Below are 26,438 nucleotides of genomic sequence, written 5' to 3' on the forward strand. Positions count from 1 at the left end.
GTTTTGGGTGAAAATTGCAAAACGCATTGCTAAAAATATCTTCAAACATTATTCTTCAAATAATGAGAAACAACATAATATAGAGATATATGGTGAAGAAATAAAATTGCAGCATACAAATGTACACATTTTGTTTTCTAGAGGTGCATAATTTGCTAAAAGAAATAATCAACTTTTACTTAAGCGACAAAGCTATTTATGAAGTTGTTGATGTTTTTGTAAACCATAGTGATTGTCATTCAGACAAGTAATTGTTTCTGGCATGGTCAGTGTTAGGTCATGGTCCTTTGCATTTGTCCTTGAGCAATGCCATATTGAAAGTTCCCATGATTTTCCTTATAGTAAGTAATATTTGAATCACCATGCCTAATTAAGTGATTAAATCCCAGCGGAAGTCACAGCTTCTTATTAGTATCATTATGTAGGTATGGTAACAACATAATAAATTTGCTTGCTGTTTTGTGCCATAGATCTTTGGTCTTGCATTGGTAATAGGTTTTTGTGAGGATAGAGGATCTAAATTTGAAAATATATATTCCATCATCCTCATTAAAGCTACAGTGTTTTGCAAAACAGTTGCATACATGACATATTGTGATTTAAAAAACACTGGTGAATATTGATCCATTATTACTGCAATTTGTCTGAATGGCTCTAACATCATTCAGTTTCTTCAAAACAAATGTGGACTGCACCTTTCCTAAAACACAGAGTAAGCCATTTATTCCATTAAATGCATGCTAATAATAACATATTTCAGTCTCTCAAACATTTTAAAGGGGCAAAAGAACAGGAAATTAAAATGTTCATGCTGTCCAGCATGATGGATGCTAGAAACATATGTATCACTGACACATACTGAAACTCCACAGATGGGCTGAGCTTAGATATGAGTGCATATTAAGACCACTGATATATGATCAACCTCCATGGAATGTTTTATTATACACCTTTGTCATATATTTGTTGAAGCGAAGCCACATGACTATGATTTCATAAATGAAAATAATAACACCACACATGATTTTGAATAGGAAATAAATATTAAAAATAACATCGCCACATTTCCAAATATTTATGGTACAGTGATTAATAAATTATATATATATATATAAAAATGGCACAAAAAAAATAAGCAAAAATATACATGAATAAGAACACAAATGCCAAAAAATTGCATCGATGCAACAGGGTGTACTGCAGTCCAGGCCACTTGTATTAAGACATTAAGGTAATAATCACACAGCGTAAATTATTTGAGCTTCATATGAGTGTAGCCATATTAGTCTGTGTTTATTACATATTTCTTTGATTCTTCTATAAATAAAATAACTGATAACAAGGAAACCTTGATACAATTTAGAGGCGTGTCTTGTATTTTGACAGCTTCAAATAGTCAAATATCCATGCGAAACATTGGCGTGAAAGATTAGTCCTCTAATCTAACAATATTCTCTGCTTTTCCTTACAAAACGTGTATATTTTCAACACGGCAAAGTCTTTCTTTCACATGAGTCGACTGTGTCATATTATCTTCATGAAATACACTGATAAATGAAATTATCTCTCTGTACAATAGAATTATTCAAAAAAATACAACTTAAGTTTGTATGTACATCATCTACCTACAAAGTACAACCGCTATATCATGTAATAAAATATGTAAACAAATTTGTTGTTTTACACAGTTGACTGTGACAACAGATAGAATTTTCCACACTTTTCACATTAGATTTATTTTTGTATAGACATCCTTTAACAGTATCATAGCACTGCATCAGTCTGCACCAGACAGCTGTATAAAAAGACGAGAGCAAATGGACCATCATACATACAATTGAAAAAGTTCCAATCAACAATTGGCTGCAAAGAATCAGAGAGAGGTTCGGGAACGTGGTCCCTTGTTGTTGCTGTAAGGGGTCTGATGATCGGATAGGCCTGGTGGACGTGTTCAAGCATTGTTAGTCGAACATGGTATATCAAAGCGAAGGATGGCATGGCATGCACTACAATCAGTCGCTTTACTGAGACAAGAAAACTTAACTGTCTTTCTCATAACTCACACATTTTCAATATTACAGTTGGTTGCACAATTAAAATGTCATAACAGTGCTGTGGTGTCCTCAGTGACCTGTCTTTCACAAATTTAATTTATTACATTGTTGTTACTTGTTTTGCAAAATTCAAAAAATTATGACACCACATGTAATGTATAAACAATACAAATGTATCACTTTATTTATTTATATATATATATATATATATATATATATATATATATATATATATATATATATATATATATATATATATATATATATATAATTTTTGGAAGAGTCCTTTTTCTGTCTCACTTTCTCTTACATGCTTGAAATCGCTGATATAACTTTCTCCTCTTCTTTTGTTTTTACAGAATTACAAGGAAAAAAAGAAAAAAAAAAAGAAACAAGTTTTACGGCAAGGATCACATACCGCTAAAAGTCACTTAGGATTATGTAGCAGTGGAATATTCTACACTGATAATGTCTCAGACCAGATAGAGGAATAAGGTCACTAATTTTGCTATTTACCTTCTCGTTATGCTTAAGTGTGCTTTATGGTACAGTTCAAGTGTCAGAGTTTGCGATCTCAGCACAGTGCCAAGGTTCGGCTTCTGTCGGTGCAGCTCTCAAACAGATCAATGTTCTGTTACGCCTCTCTCGGATTCTCACACGTAGTACTCCTTATCCTTGTTTTTCTGTTTCTTGTTGCCGCTTTTTGAGCTCTGCTGTTTGTCCTTCATGACTGCTCCATTGCTCTGTGCTGAGTTGGTTATGTAATTCCGGGTCTCGTCCACTTGGTAGGATCCCTCGTCCCTGTTTCTGTACTTATACATAGCGTACAGCAGAATTAGGATGCATAAAGCTGCAGCAGACACTATCCCAACGACCATTCCAGTGGTGCTGCTAGATTCACGGACCACCTCGGAGGCCCCCGGAACCCGCCTGATGCCCGGCTCCGTGGGGATTGCTGTGGGTACATTACGGAACATGGGGGAGGTTATTAATGGGCTCTTCAGCTTTGTGTTGTCTACCTCATAGGAAGTGGGCAATGGTAGCAAGACTATGTCGGGCTGGGGCTTTAGCTCTCTGTGATTCATTTTGCCTGCAGGCAGTTTGGGTGGCGTGGACGTGGTTGTGGAGCGGCTCAGCTTGGGGGGGAAAGCGGTGGTAGTAGTCCTACCAGAATTGGAGCCTTTGTTAGGTCTAATGTCCTTGGATCCCCACTTAGGCGAGTGAGCTTTGTAGCCACCTTCAAAGGACGACGAAGACAAGGTCTTATCTGTTACCAAGGAGAAGGTGGTGTAAAAATCTTCATCATCGGTAGGGGGCAGGTTAGAGTTGTACGCTTCCCCAGAGCCAAACCCAGAAATCACCAAGCCATCATCATCACCATCATCACAATCATCGCTGCCTTGGTCCGACAAGCAAGGTACCCCCGCCTCAGTGGCCATGGACAGGGACTCTTTGGTGGTCTCAATAATGGTGAGGTGGGGGCGGAGGGTTGGGGGAAAGGGGATGGAGGGTGTGCGACTGGCTACAGAGGGGAGCTCTAAGGGGTCCTTGACTAGTACTGGGATAACTAATTCACCTCCTACAAGTGAACACAGACACGAGGGCATGTTATTGAGCATCTACATTGAAAGAACAATGATGCGACAAAATCTTATGTTCGGAGGAAAGAAAGACTTGTAATGGAGACGAGGCAGAACATACTTCTTCAAAGAAAATGTAAGGAAACTCAAAGACAATAGCAAATCAACATCCAATAACTAAGAACAGAAACGACTATAAATTAGCATCAAAAGGGCTTGAGAGGTCTTCACTGGTGAGCCAGTTACATTTTTGGATTTTCTTTTTCGAATGATCGGAAACAGCTTAATAATGTATGTAATGTTTTTTTAATTAATATTTTTAACAATTTGCATAACTTTGAAATGTCATTGTGTGTGTGTGCAAAATGTAACTACTCAGATGCAAAAATGTATCTATTACTGCTACTACCCTGATGAATCGTTTCATATATAGATGCATGTGTTCTAAAAATAAATGTCAGATTTCTTTATATACATATTCTATGAGGTGAAGTCTCACCTTATAAGATTTTCAAATGTTCCTTAAGAAGTTGAGTTGCGTGTCAACAGTTTGTATAGTTGACATATGAAAACGCACCTACTGTCTAGAATTTCTATATATAATTATAGTGTGATGGAAAATCTTGCTCCCCAGTGTTGTTCTGCCTCTTGCCTTTTGAACGGCTTCATAAAGCCAATGCAAGGTACTATCTCCATTGTGCAATGACAGCCAAATTATTACTGTCCCTATTACCGATTGGAAACGGTTGTTTCGTAAGACTAAGGCTGACACAAATCTTTTAGTGATTAGAAATACAGTAAGTACCTACATGAAAAAACAAAATAACTTCAAAAGGTAAAGGTTAATAATTGTATTTTGTTAAAGCTGTGAGGAATAACACTGGTAATTCTAGACTGGCCATTACTGAATAAATAGTTTATTGTAAACACAACATTAAACATTATGATTTCAAAAGGCAAGTAATTCTATCTAGAATAATAATAGTATATTTCCAAACAAATCTATCCCCTAGACTTTGTTACTGATGTGCCTTTTACAGTATGAAGGAATCTTGGAATTCATTATTTCAATACGATGAACAGTTATGCCTTGAGTTATAAACTACAATGTGTGTATTTTATAATGAATAAGGCAACTGTAATACTAGGAAAACCTCTTGTTTATCTGTCATACAAAGATACATCAGTAGGTTTGTTCATGATTCCTACTTGCTAGATATTTAGACTGTCATTGCAACAGGAAGATAAAACTGCCATCATGTCATCAATACGTACCAAAATCCAAAATGAAAATAACTCAAAATAAAAAAAAAAGCAGACTGAAATGATAATGAAAGTAAACCAAAGCCTATGGCATAAATTATGATTAACTAGTCATAGCAAACAGTACAATACTCAAGACTGACAAACAGGCAATATACAAATCTAATTTATCCAATAAATATAATACAATTTTAGCAAACTGAGATCAGAACTTATGACCACATAACATTACACATGTAAACAAGCAAATTATCAACAATATATACACTAAAAACATAAAAGCATTCCAAGTGTTTTTGGTCAACTTACATCAACAAATTGCCCGCATGATTTTGGCATGAAGAAAAAAAACGTACAAAAGAAAGTTGTGTAAGAATGTTCTTGGACAATTTTTTTTTTCTTGTGCAAACATAATGACTGGTCATCATGTTTTTGGTTAGATATATATATACTTTTGTTCCCATATGAGAGAGTACAGGGAGGCAACAACACATACATCCACACCACATAACATGAAAAATAAACTTCAACATTATTCTGTTTTTGTCGTTACTTTGATAAATAATCCAGTTTTCTTACAAAAACTGTACATATGAGCCTTTGATTTATATAGCATTTTTTTGTTGTTAAATAAATATCTACATTCTAGTAATTCAACTTTTTGCTTAGATTGGTTTTAATCTTTAGGTTTGAGTGAATGGATGACTGTACATATTTTACCATAGCTAGAGGGGGGAGGAGGGGTAAAGAGGTGTGAGAAGGGAATTGGACCTATGAACATACTACATAGGAGATGACAATGATGGGGGTGATTGTGTAAGTCAGTTGCCATGTCCATGTATAGGCAGTACGAAGCGGTTGGGCAGCATTAACGTTTTTGGCTGTAAGGAAGGGATGGGGATATACAAACAATGAGCATATACATGCCCATCTACAAAAAAGAACAAAACTCTAACACTGACAATCTGACAAACCCTAAACTGCAACTTCTTCGCCATGCAGTTTTAAAACATTCTTCAATCGTCAATTGTTTATCAAGATCACTGTCAGAATTTGAAAAACAAAAACACAAAAAACAAAAAACAAGAATCATATCAAGATCTGGAACCTTTTCACTGACGATCATGTGCTTTATGAAATGTATGGTATTGTTTAAGTGGTATTGTGATATTTGTTGTGTTTTTGCATTGTCAAATTATTTATCAGTTGAAGCACATGGCATTTTCATTGAATTAGTTCCAAATCTAAAAAAAGAACACCAAAAATGAAAACATGTTATCAAATTATTGATAACTGTGATTTAAGTTACATCTAGTTTAAATTTCAACCCAAAAATTCAGCTATTCAAAAAAATGGTAACCAACAAAAAAATGAAATTGATTTGAGTGTGTATAAAACTAAAAAGACAAAATTTGCAGAGACGAAAGAACAAAGCAATTCTAATTTTCACACACTACAACCAGATGCACAAACTATAAAACAGACACAATCGAGAGGGACAGTTTAACAAACAACTGTGTCCTCTGTCATGTGACCCAAAGACAAATATATCTGTCATTGTTAGTCTTACACATGTAACGAGCGTGCAGTCTGGATGTATGTCAAAGAGAGAGGAAAACTGGCTGAAAATGGGTTAATTCTTTTTACTGCAAGATGTTGACGCATGCGTAAAGTAAGTTGCATTTAGGGAGAGTAGACGAACAACACATCAAGCTGGGGGTCAAATCAGACATCAAAGGTTCAGCAAGGTCACAGAAGCCTTTTAACCAGGGCCTGTAGGTCACGGATGTCTGTCTGTTTGCTCTCACTGCACATTGCAGAGCAAATTTTTGTTTTTCTATACCAGTAATCTAAACCCATTATATTTGAATTATCTATCTTGGAGTGAAAGAAAAACATCCATAATCATGTTTGGTACCCACAGACTTTGGTTCAAAAGCAGCAGAGTATTGACTGAGGAATTCCACAAGAGGGTTGAGAACAGAACATTTCTATAGAAAAGAGAAACAAACTCTCTGAAAGATTTAGGGCAGGGGCTGGTCCAGATGGGTGGCACATAGGGCTGCCACTTTTGAAGTAAGTAAGGGACTCTCAAATGCAGGGATGGGTGGGGGGGGGGGGAGGATATCACGGCCCCTTACCACATCCTCCACAGTTGTAGCAATAATTGTGTTAAGAGTAATTAATAATACAAACTCTATATCCTTTCTTATATGCTAAAATGAGAAATTTCCTGACCCATGACTTAATATATATATATATATATATATATATATATATATATATATATATATATATTACATATTTATTTTTATCTTTTGATTATCTTCTTTAGCTTATTTATGTATTCAGTACCTATTGGTTGTTTGTTTTTTTTTATTTTTAAATGTATTTATTTTTTCCTCCTTATTTTTGTCTTTATAACTCGATCTGTATAATTTTGTACATATTATGGATCCAAAAATCCTCAGTTTTAGCACAATTTGTGGACTTTTAAGATGGTCCATTTTCACACCCTCCACAGTATTAGTACGTTTTAGCACAATGTGTGGACATTTCAGACTGTCCCTTACCCACCATAGGAAACATTTCCAACCTATATCAACTTCTGGAACGATTTTACCATAACGCCATTTGACAGCTTAAATACGGGACAAATAGCATAATTTCATCTTGAAATATGGGACAATCCCTTATTTTATGGGACAGGTGGCAACCTAGGGGCACTGGGTGCCAGCTGCCACTAAAAGAATTAGCTTTGCCACCCCTAATCGGATCCCGCTTGGCTCCATGGAGATGGTGTGCAACAGCTTAACCAGTTCGTGCCGATCATGGTCCATATCAACGTACCGACACATTGTGACCCCAGGTCTCACACAATACTGATGCAATGTGCTTCCGCACACACAACAGAGAAATGCTTAATATGCTGTAGCCGATGCAAAAAATGTCTGATACAAGATGCCAATTGTCGGTTATTCTGCATTATGTGGTCGATCCTAGGGTAACGGAATTGTTGGAAACAACATGCCGACTTCCCGTTTGATGATCATTTTGGACATTTTTGCATCAACTCAAGCATGATCACATTTTCCTCTAGCATTACAGATATTGGTTCTGGTCCTGTTGGATCCAGGAAGTAATACAGAACACACAATGCTCTGTGCAATCTTAAATTTATATTTTCACTCTAAAGCTTAATTTCTACACTACTGACAGTTAGGTTTAGGAGTTAATAAAAAGGCATTCCTGATGACTGTATTACATCATTTACAACTAAAAATAAAAACTTGCTTTTGGCACCACTCTGTGGACTATGAGGGGTTGGAGGAGGCAGTAATTTGAATTTTGGTAAGCACAGACCAATTTCAGCTACTGTTGGCGATTCACAGCACAGCCTGATTCTGCAGAAAGATAGGCTGAGGGGTTTTGATTTCTGAAAGTTACAGTATGTTTCCAGAGAACATTGAGGTTTTTATCTCTTTATTCCTCATGATATGAAGCATTTAAGCAAGACCCATGGTAAGCTTCTATGTCAGTGTACAAGAAGGTGCCCTATTAGAATGCAAATATTGTAACAGATAAAGTAATATTTGCATTGAGAGTATTAAAACACTTCATACACAGCAGATGTGTCTCAATATGAGGTGTCTTGTTCATTCTTATCGCTGGTTCCACTATATGAACAGGTAATTAAACTGGAGCTGTAATGAAGAAAAGCCACCTGCCGGCCTGTGATAAAAACATTCCCCCTCTCACTTGGCACAGAATGGGGCCAAGAAATACTGTCTCTCTAATCTGGACTATTCTTGCCTTTTTCTACCTTTTTTCCCTCTCCATTTCATGCATTCTGAAGGCATCTAATTGCTTTTGAGTCTAAAGACTCTCAAATCTGTCTAATCAGCTACACATATCTACACTAATTTAACAATATATTTATGCTGGAATCAGATTAAAAACTGAATATCAGCCCATTTCTGAATTTGAAAAGTCTGAAATCGGAGTGCAGCATATAATGCCACCTGGTGTTCATATAAGGAAGAGTAACACATTAGTTGCAGTCAACACATGAGTGTTGAAGATAACAAAAATTTTACGTTTTTTTCAGGGATACACTCGTCCATTTAAATACACCACTAATTAGCATGGTGGAATGGATGAGAGGCAGCAAAGGCCAATATACAGTTAGCCATGGATTCCTTGGTGCAAATCAAGTACATTTTCAGACATTGCTAAAGAAAAATATCTGTTGCAATTAATTGGAATTTATTTTCCTTTCCAAACTATAATCAATTAAAGTCTGGTTCTCCCTGTGGCATTTTAACATTCTATGCCTCTGAAATCACTTGCAGGTCACAAGAAAACCAGGGGCTGAGACTGAAATATTTTATTATGGCTAAAACAAGTTCAAATAAGTGGGCTTGCTGTATGTAAACATTATAGGTTTACATACATTTCTTTAGTACATTCTACATTTCTAGTGCTTTTGAAAAATTGCATTTTATTGAATTCATTATAAAAAAATGTAACTGTAGTACTTTGTTGATGGATTTAATGATAGAAGAGTATCATGGGACTTTTCAGCAGACACAAACAAATTTCTATCCCTGCCAAGCAAAACTGGAGCTTGTTAATTCCTGATTATATTTATTTAATCAAAGCCAGAATATGAGATTAACTGAACAAAATCACAATGCTGCTGAGATTTGGAACTTTGCCCTTAAGTATTAAACAACACGCTAACACAAATCTGTAAAGCAACTTTAGAGTAAATACATTACATTGACCCATTCCTGCTTATACAACTCGAGAGTGAGAAATACTTCAGTCACAAAGATAATCTCTAGAGGCTTCTTACCTTCAATTCCAAATTCCCCACCTTTTTTCTTGTTCAAAGATACTTTAATGTAATCATTTTAAACACTCTGATAATGAGACCCATTTAGAAGTGCTTCAAAATTAACTAAATACATTTAAGGAGTTTGCTTACAACTTTCCAATAATATCCCCATACGACTTTACATCGTAAATATATTATTCCAGTAGTTTGTATGCAGGTGTGAACTTTCAGGTAATGAGTTTTGTAAGCAGAGAAAGATTGGAGTTTGAGAAAATTAAAGCAGAATTGCTCTACAGAATATTTTGGAAGCATATCCTGAATCAGTATAAGCCCTCCTATGGAATTCCAGAAAGGGATAACGGGAAAACCCAACAATTTTACAAACAGAGAACAGAATCACACGACAACACGTCAAGACACAGACAGGAAAATGACTTGAAACAGGAAATGCAGCAGAAATTCTTTGCAACCATTAAAGCTTGAGAAATTATGCTTTGTTAAAGCTGGCTCGTACATACAGCACTCAGGTTATTCTGATGGTGAATATATGCATAAAGCACAAAAAATGGTGCCATGCACTGAAAAATGAGAGAATATTCTGAAAAATGGCTCTGACTAGCAGATACTATGTTACCATGCCACGAGTGGCTGCTTGAGAAACCATAATATTGACCTCATTCACACCTGATATCAAGATCCGTCATGGGTGGTCTGATCACAAGTGGACAGTGTTAAATACAAGTGTAAACAGGGCTCAAAATGGTTTGTGATCAGATCACTAAAACCACATTCGGAGGTAGTTGAATACGCATGTAACTACATCCTATTTGTAGTATTAAATGCTACTCCATCCTGATGTGACCAGCGTGTTAAACTTTGCCAGTTATGTCTGTTTTTAAAAGACAATAACCATCTGATCATCTGATCATACTAAACTTCTTTAGTATGCCTGGAATCAACATGCAGATCATGTGAATTATGCACATCCGAAGTTCATTTTATAAAGGTAGTCTTTCCGAAAATATATGAGAATTTTGCTTTAAACATCACATTTGTGCTTAGAGTAAGAGACTGTAGAAATATTTTTAGAAGAGATTTTTGGTGCATTTTTATGTATACATACAGTATACGTATGAGTACTCATATACTGTATGTATACATAAAAATGTATGAAAAATCTCTTTAAAATACTGAGATATATATATATATATATATATATACACACAGTATATCATTTCTTTTTATTTTTTGCATGGTCAACATGCAAGTAGTAATTTAATAAACATAGTAATTTATGTACTGTATCTAGTCACAAAATCAGAAATGTTACCCTCAGACTGATCTTAATACCAGGTATATACAAGACCATTAAGAAGCGTACAGTTTGTGGCAATAAAAGTCTTTCTATGCCATCTGCAATCAAAAGTTACTTAGTATGTAGAAAGGCTCTGTAAAGTTTTCAAGAGAAGGGGTTCAAGGATGTGGGTCATTCTTAAAACACAACTTTCTTAAGATTACAATCAACACTTGAGCTCAAAATGTCTTTTGATGGCAAGAAAAGATTTTGTTGCCTGTTATTTGCTTTGTTAATTAATAATGGCAATGTTCAAGGTCAAGCCGAATGGCACAGATGCTTGAGAAAAATGGAGGAAAATCTGATTTCAACACCAAAATATCATGCGGAACAAGATGAAGCGAGGTGACAGGAATGTTGCTTTTGGATAGCTTGGAAACAGATGAGGACTTCATCGAAAACAATAGAAACCACAAACAAGCTCGTGAAATCAAGAGAGCGAATCAAGTACCCCACACATGCGGCAAATAATACTCTGCAAATATGAGGACAAAACCCTGCAACGATAATGTTTCATGCAGCCGTTCACATCAACCGATGTAGAGGTTAGAATGGCATGAATTTCTGTGTAAACATGACTGGATGATTGGGACCCTGTCAATAGCTTTCTTTATGAGTACATAAAGATTTAAGAAAGATGGACATTATTCTCAAACCGCTAACCTGGTGACTGTCATTTGGAAAACAATTGGGATTGACATTTGAGAGAATTGCAGAGGGTCAAAGCGGGTTACAGCAAACAAAGCAGACAACAATAGCCTGTCATGTCTACGTGTAAACATAACCATATATGATTTCATAGAATGGGACACAATGAACATTTTACACATTTCTGTGATAAAAGACAGTCATTTAATAGTCCATGCAATAGATAAAACTAACAAGCCATGGAATGGCTTTGGGAACTGAAATTATTTGATGACGCAATGTTTTATAAATGGTAAAGCGTAGTAAAAAAATGTATGACTTTTTTTTAATTATTATTATTTTTTAGAACTGTGGTCCCAAACAGGGACAAAGTCAAGTCAAGTCAAGTCAAGTGGTTTTTATTGTCGTTCAACCATATACAGTTAGGACGGTACACAGTGTAACGAGACAACGTTCCTCCAGGACCATGGTGCTACAAAAAACAACATAGGACAAATACAGAACCACATGAGACTACACAGACTAAATAACATACCTATATAACGTACACGTGCAAACGTGTGCAAAAAGTACGGGACAGTACAATAAATTACTAAAAATGAACGGGACAATGGGCACAGTGAGAGACCAGTACACAGTAGTGCAAAAAGATGACAGTTTTTAAAAATGCCAAATGTAAACATAACATACTATGAGATAGTGTTCTATACACATAGCAGTTATTGAGGTAGCAGCCAGGTATAAAGTGACAATAATTAAAGTGCAATTCAGGACTTGTGTGTGTGTGTGTGTGTGTGTCAGGCCAGTCTCTGAGTATTGAGGAGTCTGATGGCTTGGGGGAAGAAGCTGTTACACAGTCTGGCTGTGAGGGCCCGAATGCTTTGGTACCTTTTGCCAGATGGCAGGAGGGTGAAGAGTTTGTGTGAGGGGTGTGAGGGGTCATCCACAATGCTGGTTGCTTTGCGGATGCAGAGTTTTTTTGTAAATGTCTTTGATGTAGGGAAGAGAGACCCCGATGATCTTCTCAGCTGTCCTCACTATCCTCTGCAGGGCTTTGTGGTCCGAAACGGGGCTAGCTGCAAACCAGGCAGTGATGCAGCTGCTCAGGATGCTCACAATAGTCCCTCTATAGAATGTAGTGAGGATGGGGGGTGTGAGATATGCTTTCCTCAGACTTCAAAGAAAGTAGAGACGCTGCTGGGCTTTCTTGGTAATAGAGCTTGTGTTGAGGGACCAGGTGAGGTTCTCTGCCAGGTGAACACCAAGAAAATTGGTGCTCTTGACGATCTCCACAGAGGAGCCGTCGATGTTCAGCAGAGCGGTCACTCTGTACTCTCCTAAAGTCAACAACCATCTCTTTTGTTTTGTCCACATTCAGAGACAGAGACAGGTTGTTGGCTCTACACCAGTCCGTTAGCCGCTGCACCTCCTCTCTGTATGCTGACTCGTCGTTCTTGCTGATGAGACCCTCCACGGTCGTGTCATCGGCGAACTTAATGATGTGGTTCGAGCTGTGCATCGCTGCACAGTCGTGAGTCAGCAGAGTGAACAGCAGTGGACTGAGCACACAGCCCTGGGGGGCCCCAGTGCTCAGTGTGGTGGTGGTGGAGATGCTGTTCCCGATCCGGACTGACTGAGGTCTCCCAGTCAGGAAGTCCAGGATCCAGTTGCAGAGGGAGGTGTCCAGGCTCAGCAGGTTCAGCTTTCCAATCAGGTGCTGAGGAATTATTGTGTTGAATGCTGAGCTGAAGTCTATGAACAGCATTCGAACATATGAGTCCTTTTTATCTAGGTGGGTGAGGGCCAGATGGAGGGTGGTGGCGATGGCGCCACCTGTTGAATGTTCAAGTTTTGTTTTGGTCAGTCAAGTCAGTAGTTTGGTGAGTAAAGAAAAATATTACAAAACCTACAAAGAATGCATGGGGTACATGTAATAGTGTCAAAGCATGGAGCTAGTGAGAGCATGGTCATGGGTTTGATTCCCAGAGGGGAAAAAATTATCAAACGTACTGTATATATAAAATGAACTGCAAGTCACGTTGGATAAAAGCATTTGCCAAATGAATATGAAAATGTATATAAATCTTTGTTATGCGCAGGTCCATTTTTCAGATGTGTAAAAAAATCTTTATAATTATATCTGGTGGTGTTTTATTCAAATGATTGTACAAGTAATTTGATCTCTCATGATTTATAAAATAATTAATTTTCAATTCTCTACTTATAACTGCGATCATAAATGTACATCTTTCACAAAGACATGACAGACTTTCGCAAAGCTACCATAACCCAACTTCTCTGAAATCTCTCTCTCTTTATCTCTCTTTTTTTAATCACTGAATTATATTTTTCATATTTTGGTTGGAGACAAAATTAGCAGAACACTTTTGTTCACACTCAGGCAAAATGATATTGTTAGAAAAAAGCATAACAACAGAAAACAAATATTTGTACACAGAAATTCGATGATATCTGTTCTCTATTAAAGAAAGTTAACTTAGATCACGCTTATTGAAATGAGGAAACAAAAAACTATTGGAAAGACTGATAGATATCACTCTACTATTTGGCTGAAAGCAAAGTTCAGAGAGAAAACTCAAAATGTATCATGTGCCAAAACGCAGTCCACTATCACAAACCTCAGAGTATGATACATTTTGAAGCATCAATGCAGAGAACATGTCACTTTCTGTACTAATTTTGTACGTATGCTCTGATAATAGGCACTGTGGACAAAATTAGTATTAAGTGTGATCATGTTAACCACTTCGGAAAACCCCATGGCCAAGTGTAGCTCATAATTAAAGCTTGGGGGGAATGATTTGAGATCAGCTCTGATTCTAGGCTACTGAATGGACTATGCATTAGAAATGCAAACCTATTTTATTTGTTTTTCTTTTACATTTGACTATATCCATGTCTCTATACTGGTGCATATGGGTTGGATTGGGCAGGAAGTTACACTTTTTATATCCATGGGGGTGAGGGGGGGAGGCGATGCTTTGAGGATCTGATCCTCAGTTGCAAATGAAAGGCCACGACATAGAGACAAGCAAAATGTAACTGACCTAGCCCACCTGCGTGTCCTTCGCACTCAGCAAAGTCCTCGTCATCACTGGAGCATTCTGCCGATGAGACCATGTCGTCCGTGGTCTATTAGGAAGCAATAAGATGATGAAACACAAACAGGAGAACAAACACAAAAAAGAGAGATAGACTTAATGCATTAGATTGTACCACCATCCTGTAAAAGAGCATTTTCAGAGAATGCTGCTAATATGTAGGCACAAACAGAATCTACAAACCTGCTTTTCACAGATTTGGAGAGCAAATCTGCAGAATTAATTGAAATATGTCAAAGTGTATTGAATGGAGCTGAGAGTACTACACCATTATTGTCACAGTTTGTCTCCACTGTATTCAAAAACTCTTATTTTGACGTTTTCCCCAGCACCACGTTTCCCAGAATCCACTGCCCCAATCACTTCATTGATATCCCCACCTGTCTGCAACTCCCTCATTAGTGTCAATGTGTATATAAACCCTCTAGTTTTGTTCATGTTTTGTCAGTCCTTGAATTATGTTTGAATGGATATGTTTGTTACCACGCCAGCGAATGTGCTACTCCTGTGTACTCCAGCACACCAAATGCTACATTAATAGGTAGTTGAAAGCATAATCAAATTAGTTGAATATTCCAAATGGAAATTTACACTGATCTTTACAATGTTAAATTATTTTATCCAACCCCAGCTGAATATGCAGAGATAACTATAAGTAAGATATTTGTATACTGATTTCCATGAAAAGTTGAACACTGTGGCACTGGCACTATCAAAATATTGCACAAACATCCCAAACAAAAATGATCTAAAGCTTTTATTTATTCAATTCCATTTATTTTTAAGCAGTTGAATTCTGCAGATATTTGCAGAACGTTCTGTGGGTGCAGATTCTGTGTTTGTCTGCTGATATAAAATAAATTACTGTCACTGATGACAGACATTGATTTAATCTGCCAAACTCTGGGTGTTAATTCCAAGCTAAAACAAAACAATACAAACATTTTGAAAAACTGCTCATGGCAAAAATTTATAAGAGTCACCTCCATCTCGCCCTTTCAGAAGTCATGGAAATCCCATCACTGTAGATCACTGCTGTTGAGAGATGAGGACCAAATACACAGCGGCGGTCTGAGATTATCTGTGTGTCTCCAATATCTCCCAGCTCTTATTTATCCCCACAGCTCCCCCTTACTCATGCCAAATGCAGAAGTGAGCTCGTTTTTCACACCCTCTGCATGGCATGTCTTTGTTAGGAGCAGATTAGAATGTGGGGCAAAATAAGTACTGTCGTAGACCAAGTTGATGACATTTTAAATAACACAGGGAGAAAATCAAAGCGCTCTCCTACAGTATTTGAAAGCACAGGACTATAAATATGATTAGTTTTGTCAGAATTATAAATGTTATCCCACTATATTCTTGGTTGGCTTTTCCCTCCATATTTTGGTATGAGAATGAATATAAATAAATAAAAAAGTGTGCAAAAATGCATTTGAATGCATTTCAGGCTGGGTGCTCCACACTGGAGTGGTGTGGAATATTATTTAATGATTTTATTTAATGTGGCAAACTTCTCACCATTGTGACTGAAAAGAGAGGTGGAGATCACAAATGCAGAAAACAATGAGAAACGTAATTGACTGATTGCGGAGAAAATGTGAAATCATCTTTGGTTCCCCCTTTGAATGACAGCAAAATGCAGCATTTAATGTCATAAACCACTCCAAACAGAGCCCACAATTGATAATCCATATTAAACATTACTTACACAAAGGTTGCCTTGAATATGGTGGTGAATACATGCATGTCTAAAGCTTTTTGAAGACTTATGCATAGATATAGTATTATGCAAAGGTTTTAGGCACTTAGGATGTTTCACAAAAACATTTGCATAAGATGATTATATCTTCAGCTTTGGTGTGTCAATAGGAAAAATGCATTTTAGATTCCCAAACATTACTTTTGTAAATAGAATAAAAGAACAAAAGAATAAAAGAACAGGGCACTCTGCAAGAGATGGCAGTGCCCCCACAGAGTCCCCCACTGAACATTGAGTCAGTCCGGGATCACATGAAGCGACAGAAGCAATTGAGACATCCTATCTGCCAACAACCAAGAAAACTGTGTTCAGGTGTACCTAGGACAATTAAGGCTGTTTTATAGGCAAAGGTGGTCACATCAAATATTGATTTAGTTATTTTTATGTTCACCGGACTTTGTATGATGTTAATTGATAAATGAAAACCATTTATGGCATTATTTTTGAAAACATCCTCACTATGCAAAATTTCACAAGTGCCTAAAACGTTTGCACAGCATTGAACATGTACAAATCTTGCAATCTGTTAGAATATGTTAGAAGCATTGAATATCTCAATATCCTCTTTCACAATGCCATAAGCTCAGCACTGACACAGGCCAGCAATGCAGTAGAGAGCTGCTGCATTATGTCATTTTATACTCATTAATTTATACTTTTGTTGGGAAGGAGAAAGTGGCCTAATCCACATATTAACAATGTGAGAATGTGTTTCCGTGGTACATAAGCCTTTAAACATTCTTCTCTGCAGAGGAGCCTTATCAATCCCCTGCCAGCCTGACAGTGATGAGAACTTAATATTGAATTCCTGGAAGATTAGCTTGCTTCGTCACTTTTCTCAAAGCCCAGAGTGTAATGCTTTATGGTGTCCGACAGATAAGCAAATCTGACTAAATTCGTTCAATTTATTATTAGTCTTAGGAAAATTACACATTATTTAAAGAACAATGTATTTTGGCCTAAGACTTATCTATTTATTGATTTTAAACGGCATTCAATAAAGCTTGGTAGATCTTCATGTGATTTAGAATTTGGTGTCAAGCAATTAATTGCAGAAGTCCTGAACAACACGATCACATTGAAAATCGACATATTGCTTACGAATGTTTAGATACCCTGAAATCAACCCCATTCTATCAAATTCAAAAACACCATTCCCTACCAGATCATTCCACATAGATTCAATTAGGTCCTTTTCCTAAAGAAAAGGTCATTAGGTCATTTTCCTAATCAATGTTTTTTTGTTCCAAAGTGTTTTATCCATTGACAATTTGCTGAAAGACACCCATGTACACAACATTATGACATATTGAACAAACTGTACCTCTATCACTCAAAGCCTGACTTTTGTTCATGTCAAATGGAATATGTCCACTCTAACTGATGTCTATATATTTCTTGCACTTCTATATTGAATAATAGCTGACTACAATGGCTGTATAGAATGGGGACACATAAGAGTAGCTAAATATGACAGCAACCTTTAGACCTGCTATCTGTCTGGCCTGGTGAAAATGAGCAGCTATGCTGTGTATTGAGTTTAGTGAGCTGTCTGCTGGCCTGCTGAGGCAAAGACAGAGTGAAATCTGATTATTCTACCTTGACATGGAAAAGGTCATTATGGACAGGTTTGTATTTTTCCCCTCAAACTTCAATAACAGTCTGTGAATTCACAGAAAGGAGAGTGGACTGACTGCAGCTAAGACTGAAAGGACATTTTTGCTAATAAAAGTCAGGCAAAAAGAACACTGCAATTTTAGCATGAACATCACGTTCATCACATGAACGTTTGTTTGTTAGTAGAATTTTTTTTTTTTTTTAATAAAAACTTTTCTTATTTCCTAAATACTTTTCATAATATTATCTTACTGAATATAATATCGTATCTCCAGGTCCCTACTGATGCCTGCCCTACTCAAAATCGGTAGGCTATGTCATATTGAGAGGCACACAGGAATGGGGGTTTACACTTACAGTATGTGGAGCAGACATGCACCATAGGAATCTATACAAAATTGTACATATGGCATGGCTTGACAACTTCCAGGCCACTTCCTATACAGTGACAAGCAGACTGATTGCATTCTTTGCCTGCTCAGTGCACAATATCCTAACAGCTGCAGGGCAAGATGGTATTTTGGGTCTGTGACATTGTGGATGTTGGTTAGCATTCAGCTCTTTGCCTTGAGGCCTGATCTGCCTATGCAAATCTGCTTAATCAATGCAGGATATTTACCATGCCACTGCTCAGAGATAACTGACAGCCTGGGCAAGTCGTGCCAGTGTCCTGCTGGGTAGAGTATGCAAGAGGGAATTACAGAGTGACAGAGTAGAAGAGGCCAGCATCTCAATTACAGCTAATTTGGTTATTTTGGAAAACCAAAGTATGTTTTTTTTTTTTTTTTTTAATGAAAATTAGAGATACCGAATAGTCTTTTGGAGTCTAGATTACATAGGGTCGAGGGCTGGGCAATATGTCTTAAATTATGTCTCGATATTTTTAAGGCTATTGACGATATTCAATATACAGTATATCTTGATAAATATGTATTTGCTCTAAAATAGTGTTTATATATATATATATATATATATATATATATATATATATATATATATATATATATATATATATATGAGTTACCATCCATTGTAACCAAGTAGATAAAATATTTGAAAGAAATTAAATAAAAATCTTATAATTTGTTTTTCATTAAATAAACACAAGGGAGAATGAAATTCAATCACTGATGCGCTCTTTATGAAACTTAATGACCAAATGAAAGCACATTAAAAACATTGCGATATTCACGATATTGGTGAATTTTACATCGTCACCAAAATTATCTAGATTATATTATTAATATTCGATATATCGCCCAGCCCCAATAGTGTCTACTCAAAACCTTAGACAATTAAGTCAACATTTCTATTGTTCTTGTGCATACAGGATGTGAATACAGGACATTTCAGTTGAATGGGATCCTTGGAAAATGTTTTTAAAATGCTCTACGTATATGCACTGTACAAATAGGAAGGGCTATTGGCAGGCATGCTGGGAGAGGACTTAGCATAAAGATGTGGCTCTCATGATGCCATATAGCAAATTCAGGGTGGTGTGAGAAAAATAGTCATAAACAGTTGCCAATGTAAAATGAGATGACAGCAATGTTGAAAAAGAGTTCAATAGTCAGCTGTTGGAGGGTGAATTGTGGTAATCTGGGACATGGGGTAATTTCGGACACCTAAACTCTGACATGTGAGGATGTATTTCTTGTCAACAATACCGAATTTTAGCCATGTTGTCATGCAATTGAGGTTTGTTTTTTATGGATTGGGGAGGTTTGTTGGTCTAATTTTCCAGTAAAAATGTCTAAATATCCTTAAACAAGAAAACAGTAACTTGAGACTTGAAACAGTATGGCATCATGTAATACACCTTTTTAGGGAAATGTCACAAAATTTGGTGAGGTTTATACAATAAAACAAAGAACTAACTATTTGCCACTGGAATAAGAAAAATGAACTTGTTTTCTTACTCAATCAGCAAATATTTTTTTCTTGTTATAAGCATAAGCATTACAAAATGTATGTAAGATTTCTCTGAAAACAAGACAAAACATCTTATAACATTTTGATTCTCAAGTAAACTTAACTTTCTTAGTTTTAAGAATGTTATGACATTTTTTACTGAAGAACAAGACACTCAGTAAATCGACTTTCTTGAGCTAAATTCAGTCTTTGCTTACCAAAATACGAAGCACTGCCCCCAGTGGCCAATGTGGGAAGTGTTTTTGAATGTTAGGGCACATGTGAGCCCCAGTTTCTGGGTGAAATGCCCACAGAGGGGTGCCAAAAGCAAGTTGTTTTATCTGTAAAAGATGTAATACAGTGAATAGTAATGCATATTTGATCAACTCTACACCTAAACCCCAACCCTCACTGATTAGTTCCTGGTTTAAACAGGGGATGAGAACCCAGTTTCCCACATGGCTGATGCAACACACCTGCGGTCGCACTACAGGAGAAAGAAAAAACACATAATGAGATGGTGTTTTTCAGTAACTCGGAATAATGGTGCCGATGCCAGGGTACTGGGACATTCAGAGGCAACATTCCAACTACCCGTGTGATCATGTTGGAACAAACAAATAATGCTATAAATTTTGACTTGTACTGAAAAATGCAAGCCTTATAATATGACAGCAGCAAGCTGAGGATAAACTAATTTCCTTAATAACTAAATGGATAAACACACTAAATTCATTGCTTCTATGAGACTACCTTTTTGTCTTCACCTTAAATTACAATGCTGACAGCCTTGCATTAAATCAGCAAATTAATGCATTTGTGTAAGTATAAACATTTCTGAGGTGTAAAAGCATAACAGTTTCAGTGCATGATGAAAAGCTTTGCACATTTAGTGCCTCTGACCCATAGACTCCTAAATTACCGTAGCTATTTCTATTGAATAATTTCCTTCCATTTGGCTTGCCTCGTCAGTTGATTTAATTGAGGTCAGAGAGCAGCTTGTGAACAATGTAGGACATTCCATTAACAGGACTGAAATAAGTGCAAAGTGAAAACACAGACAAACTTCAATACATAAACAAAGAAACCCTGTTACCAGGTAAAGGCCAACCCTGGTAAACCTGCAATTGAAAATGGCTTCTTTAATCTCTGTATGTTCACTTAACCCTGAGAAAAAAATTAGTACAGGGTCTTTACAAAAAAATGCACATTTAGAAATTCTATATGGTAAAAGTAAATCTAAGCCAAAATGCGGAGACACTACTGCATCTGTGCATCCTCTGCCAAAAGTCTGTACATGTAAATCCTGTAGATATAGGAGCATGCATGTGATTTATGGTCCAAACAGAAGCCAAATCATTCATTTCACAGGAGCCCCCAGTCCTAATCGATTATACAGCACCAAGGAAACTGCTGACACTGGAATAATCTTTGAGATTTAGGATGTTTCCCTTGTCATGTTTTTATGCCCTTTCTGATTTAAAAAGTGAATATGGTCAACATGTTCCAAAATGCAGAGATTAAGTGTGAATCACTTCAATTGTCATAATTACTAGGAACAAAGTCATTCTGATGTCTAGATCAGTGTTAACAGTGGTAATGCTGATGACACCATTAGTAGGAACAGTGGGAATGCTGTTGTCATAATTACTATGAACAAAACAAATTCTGATGTTATATTTACTGGAAACAGAAGTAATGCTGTCATAACTACAACCAGACACCTTCAATTGAGACACCACTTTGATAAACATATTAAAACTACTGGAGAGAAGGGAACAGACCTGATTAGAATATTCATCGATGCATATAAGGGTAATACCAGCAGAAAACTGATTTCCAAGTTATAGTCATATTTACAGTTGGACAGGGGACTCTCAACAATGTATGTAAAAATGAGGTGGGAAAAAGAAGCTAGCATAAAGATAAGTGGGGATGACTGGTTGAATATATGCAGAACACAATCTACCACCTCTAGCTCAGGTCTGTGGAGGGAATTCACTTGGAAAAACACTTTAAGATTATTTATAACCCCCAATATAAAAAAGTCACAGAGCAATAATCCTGAACATGGTCAGTGTTGGAGAGTGTGTGGTAATATGTCGGCTGGTCATTATCATATCTTTTGGGAGTGTCCTATTATTTCCTTGTATTGGGTAGAGGTTGTGACGGCAATTAGGTCAATAATCGGCTCAGAGCTTGAGTTTAATTTCAGCGTTATGTATTTAGGAAATCTACCAACAGGACTGAGAAAGGCAGATAGATATTTGTTACAAATACTCTTAGCAGGTAGCAAGAAAACAATAACTAGGAAATGGCTAAGTAAAGAATCCCCGACAATTGCTGAATGGATACAAATAGTGCGGGAAATTTATGTTATGGAACATCTGACTTTCTCTCTGAGACATGCCAGGAGTAAATGTGAAGCATATTGGGAAAAATGGATATCTTATCTGAATACAAATTGAGATGTATATGTCTTGTTTTTTTTTTTTTTTTTTTTTTCTCTCTCCCTGTTTTAATTTCTGTTAATCTATGACGTATTTGCCTGCTATTCCTTGGTCTGTCTGTCTGTTTTTTTTGTTTTGTTTTTTCTGTCAAAAAACAAAAAAAATAAAGTTTAAAAAAAAAAAATAACTACAACGGGACACATTTTGGACAAATATTTGTATCTTAACATGTATAAAAGTCTCTAAACATTTCCTTTAGTGTTTTGTTTTAACAAATGCTTGTTTAAATAAAGGGAATTCTTCACAGCTCTCATAGTTGGAGCCTGTAGGTAGCACATCGGCGGCTAATTGAATGGATGAGACAGTTTAATTTAGCTAGGCAGACAGGTCTAATTAAATGAACCTTTCAATCAACTATTTTTACAGCAGTAAATTAGTGAGAAAGGTAGAGCAGAACGTCTCAGATATAGCTTGTGTTGGAGTTTATATTGTTTCCAGGTCACACTCTTCAGTAGCTTGTGGGAGGTGAGGAGTTTCTCACCTACATGAGAAATATTGTAAACATCTGTCATTGTAGCTTGTGACTAAAATATGCCCTGCTTTAAAAAGGTTTGCAAACAAACGTGTTTAAACATGAATTAGACAAATGAAGCACAATGTACTTCACTACTTAAATACTGAATGAGAATGAATGATAAAAAACTGCACAAATCAGAAAACCCATTTAAGGATGTTCCTACCATTGGAGAAATTCAAGCTTGATGTACAACCTTGATGTTTTTGTCAGTTAGTGGCAGTAGAGGGCAGTCAGCACAACTCCAGCTGTACAGGCAACACATCTTGTCATTCCAACAAGAACAGGCAGCTCTGGTTTCCACAGATGACAATTTTATGCACTCAAACTTGGCTGGGCCAACCACAACTGAATGCAGGGATCTAGAGACAAGTTTCAATCTATGTTTAACTTAACACAGCATCCTAAAAACACAGTTTTTATGAGTAGACCAATTTGAAAATTGTCCCTCTGATGTATACTGGCAGCCAAAAGTTTGGAATAATGTACATATTTTGCTGTATCGGAAGGAAATTGGCACTTTAAATCATCAAAGTGGCATTCAACTGATCACAAAGTATAGCCAGGATATTACTGATGTAAAAAACAGCGCCATCACTATTTGTAATAAGTAATTTTTGATCTAATCTAGACTGGCCCAATTTCCAGCAGCCATCACTCCAACACCTTATACTTGACAGTGGAGGGCTGTGCATTTTAAGTCTAGGCTTTCAGTGTGATTCATGCCTTTAAGAAAACACAGTTTCACAATGAATAAGACACCATAAGCCTTTGGGCATCATATACATTATGTGACAGCTAACTAGTGATACCGACTGACATTTTAAAAACACATCCACGCACGAAAGCCTGAACTTGAAACAACACTTCATGCTCAAGCAAGCCTAATTTTAACTGCAGCATGACTGTTTTGTGAAATGAATATCAAAAATCATAATTTTTCATATGAATCTACAAGGAGGTCTATAATACCTGAAATCTATCTAATAATATTTTCAATTGAAATGTTGCTTGCAATAAATTTTGTTTAGTCAGGGTACATGGTTATGCTGTGTTCCATTCAAGTTGGATGTGGGATATTCCAACATGATATCTCCGACCATAAATGTATTACATGCATATTCGGAAGATGACGTTTAAGGAAAAAAAACTGCAATGCTCCCGTTAGCTTAGCAGGGATTTGACTCTCATTAGCAATGTCTCCAAGCAACCCAGCTGATAAACAATGCTGCAGCACTAGAATTTCTGCTTCAGGTGTGCGATTATCAAAAGAGATTATAATGTTTTATACAGCTGTTTCTGCAGGCATTTGTTAAACAAGCTTTAATAGAATTTTTATCGATATTACATAATTAAGTGAATGTTTATCACTTACATTGTATATCTCCCTGAGTGTCGACATGTTTGTGTGACATCATGCCCCTGCATCTCGGGGAAATCGGAGTTGAGAATTTCTGTAATTCTGACTTCAACATGCATTCCATTGCACTTTTCTTTTTGAAAAGTTGTAAAACCCGATTCTCCACGTTGAATGAAACGCAGGCTCTAATTTTCAAAACTTGATTCGACACTGAATGCTCAAGCAGCCTAATTTAGAAAACTCCTGATGTTGCTATAACAATGTAAAAAGCAATTACCAATTAACTTGAAGTGAAAACCAGTCCTCATTTCCTGTTTAATAAATTAAGCAATCCCACAGTCATGCAGAACATCTCAGGTTTGAAAATCCATAAGGATCTCTTTCTCAATGGCGATAGCGGCTGTAATGACAATCGACTCGTCAGCAAGATCTCGTGCTCGCTTTCAAATTACTTCATTTAAAGCATGATTGCGTAACTCAAGGCCAGCTAGAAGGCCTCGACTGGGACATATCCTACAGATCACATGCACCAAGAACAAATAAATCAATCTTATTGGCTGATGAATCTGACATTCTGACTTTAGTTGCTCATTCATTTGCACTGTTGAGGGATTCTGAAGAAATTCTGAAGGCCTGAGTGGGTGGGGCTCAAACTCACACGCTGCTTCGGGTATGTGATTTGTGAAACAGTTGTCACACTTTGCTTGTAAGCATCAAGGAATAAATTCTGACTGGATAAACTTAGTTTTTCTCTATTTGTTTGTAGATGAATTAAGAGTGGAAAGTTAAAAATACATGAAGAATACATGAGAATGAAAGGATGAAATATATTTATTTATTTGGCATGTTAGGCCAGCAGAGAAGTCTTGCTGGCCCTGAGAATATGCCCCTCAGAATTCGCCACTGATCCTTGAGTAATCATGCGAAATTGCTAATTTGGTACAAGAAAATCATGTGCCATTATATCAAACACAGTTGAAAGCTATTTGGTTTGTTAAACGAAGCTTAACACTGTCTTTGTGTTTGTGTTTGTTCTTGTGTTACCACAGTATACAATAGATTGGCATGTCTTTAGGTCAGTATTAGGTAAAAATGGCAAAAACATCTTCTCTAAAAACTTGTCAGTCAATCATTGTTAAGATTGGAAGATATAATACGAAGGTGTACACTAAAGAAAGAAAACTGTCTCTAACAAGGACAGAAAGAGATGTGGAAGACCAGATGTACAACTAAACAAGAGGATAAGTACATGGAGTGGTGGTGGCGTAGTGGGCTAAAGCGCATAACTGTTAATCAGAAGGTCGCTGGTACGATCCCCACAGCCACCACCATTGTGTCCTTGAGCAAGGCACTTAACTCCAGGTTGCTCCGGGGGGATTGTCCCTGTAATAAGGGCTCTGTAAGTCGCTTTGGATAAAAGCGTCTGCCAAATGCATAAATGTAAATGTACATCAGAGTCTATAGATTGAGGAATAGATGCCTCACATGTCCTGAACTGACAGCTTCATTGAATTCTACCTACTCAACACCAGTTTCATGTACAACAGTAAAGAAAAGACTCAGGTGTGCAGGCCTAATGTGAAGAATTGCAAAGAAAAAGTCACTTTTGAAACAGAAAAGGAAAAATAAAAGGTTAGAGTGGACAAAGAAACACAGACTTTGGACAACAGATAATTGGAAAAGAGTGTTATGGATCTTAAACCTATTGAGCTTTTGTGGGATCAGCTAGACTGTATGGTGCATGAGAAGTGCCCGACAAGACACATCTATGGCAAGTGCTACAGAAAGCATGGGGTGAAATTTCACCTGAGTATCTGGACAAAGTGACAGCTAGAATGACAAGGATCTGCAAAGCTGTCACTGCTGCACATGGAGGATTTTTTGATGAGACTCTTTGAAGAAG

At 36.8% G+C, this 26,438-nt stretch overlaps 1 protein-coding gene across 16 annotated transcripts in view; it reads right to left on the bottom strand.

Annotated features, from left to right (window-relative positions):
* Positions 1-2,337: 2,337 nt before the first annotated feature.
* LOC127662779 (neurexin-3a-like) overlaps positions 2,338-26,438 on the bottom strand; it is a 467,216-nt gene continuing 443,115 nt past the window's right edge. For 3 of the 16 annotated variants that reach the window (XM_052154109.1, XM_052154105.1, XM_052154111.1), the window contains 2 exons: positions 14,817-14,892; positions 2,338-3,009 (listed from right to left, as the gene is read on the bottom strand). In XM_052154109.1, the coding sequence (XP_052010069.1) occupies positions 2,708-3,009; positions 14,817-14,892 (378 nt within the window). In that variant the 3' untranslated portion in view covers positions 2,338-2,707. Of the gene's footprint in view, positions 3,634-5,206; positions 5,779-14,807; positions 14,893-26,438 lie in introns of all 16 variants that reach the window. The other 13 variants (XM_052154106.1, XM_052154104.1, XM_052154110.1 and 10 more) reach the window with 7 other exon arrangements.

This window comes from Xyrauchen texanus, chromosome 22 (genome assembly GCF_025860055.1).
Source record: "Xyrauchen texanus isolate HMW12.3.18 chromosome 22, RBS_HiC_50CHRs, whole genome shotgun sequence".
NCBI classification, from domain to species: domain Eukaryota; kingdom Metazoa; phylum Chordata; class Actinopteri; order Cypriniformes; family Catostomidae; genus Xyrauchen; species Xyrauchen texanus.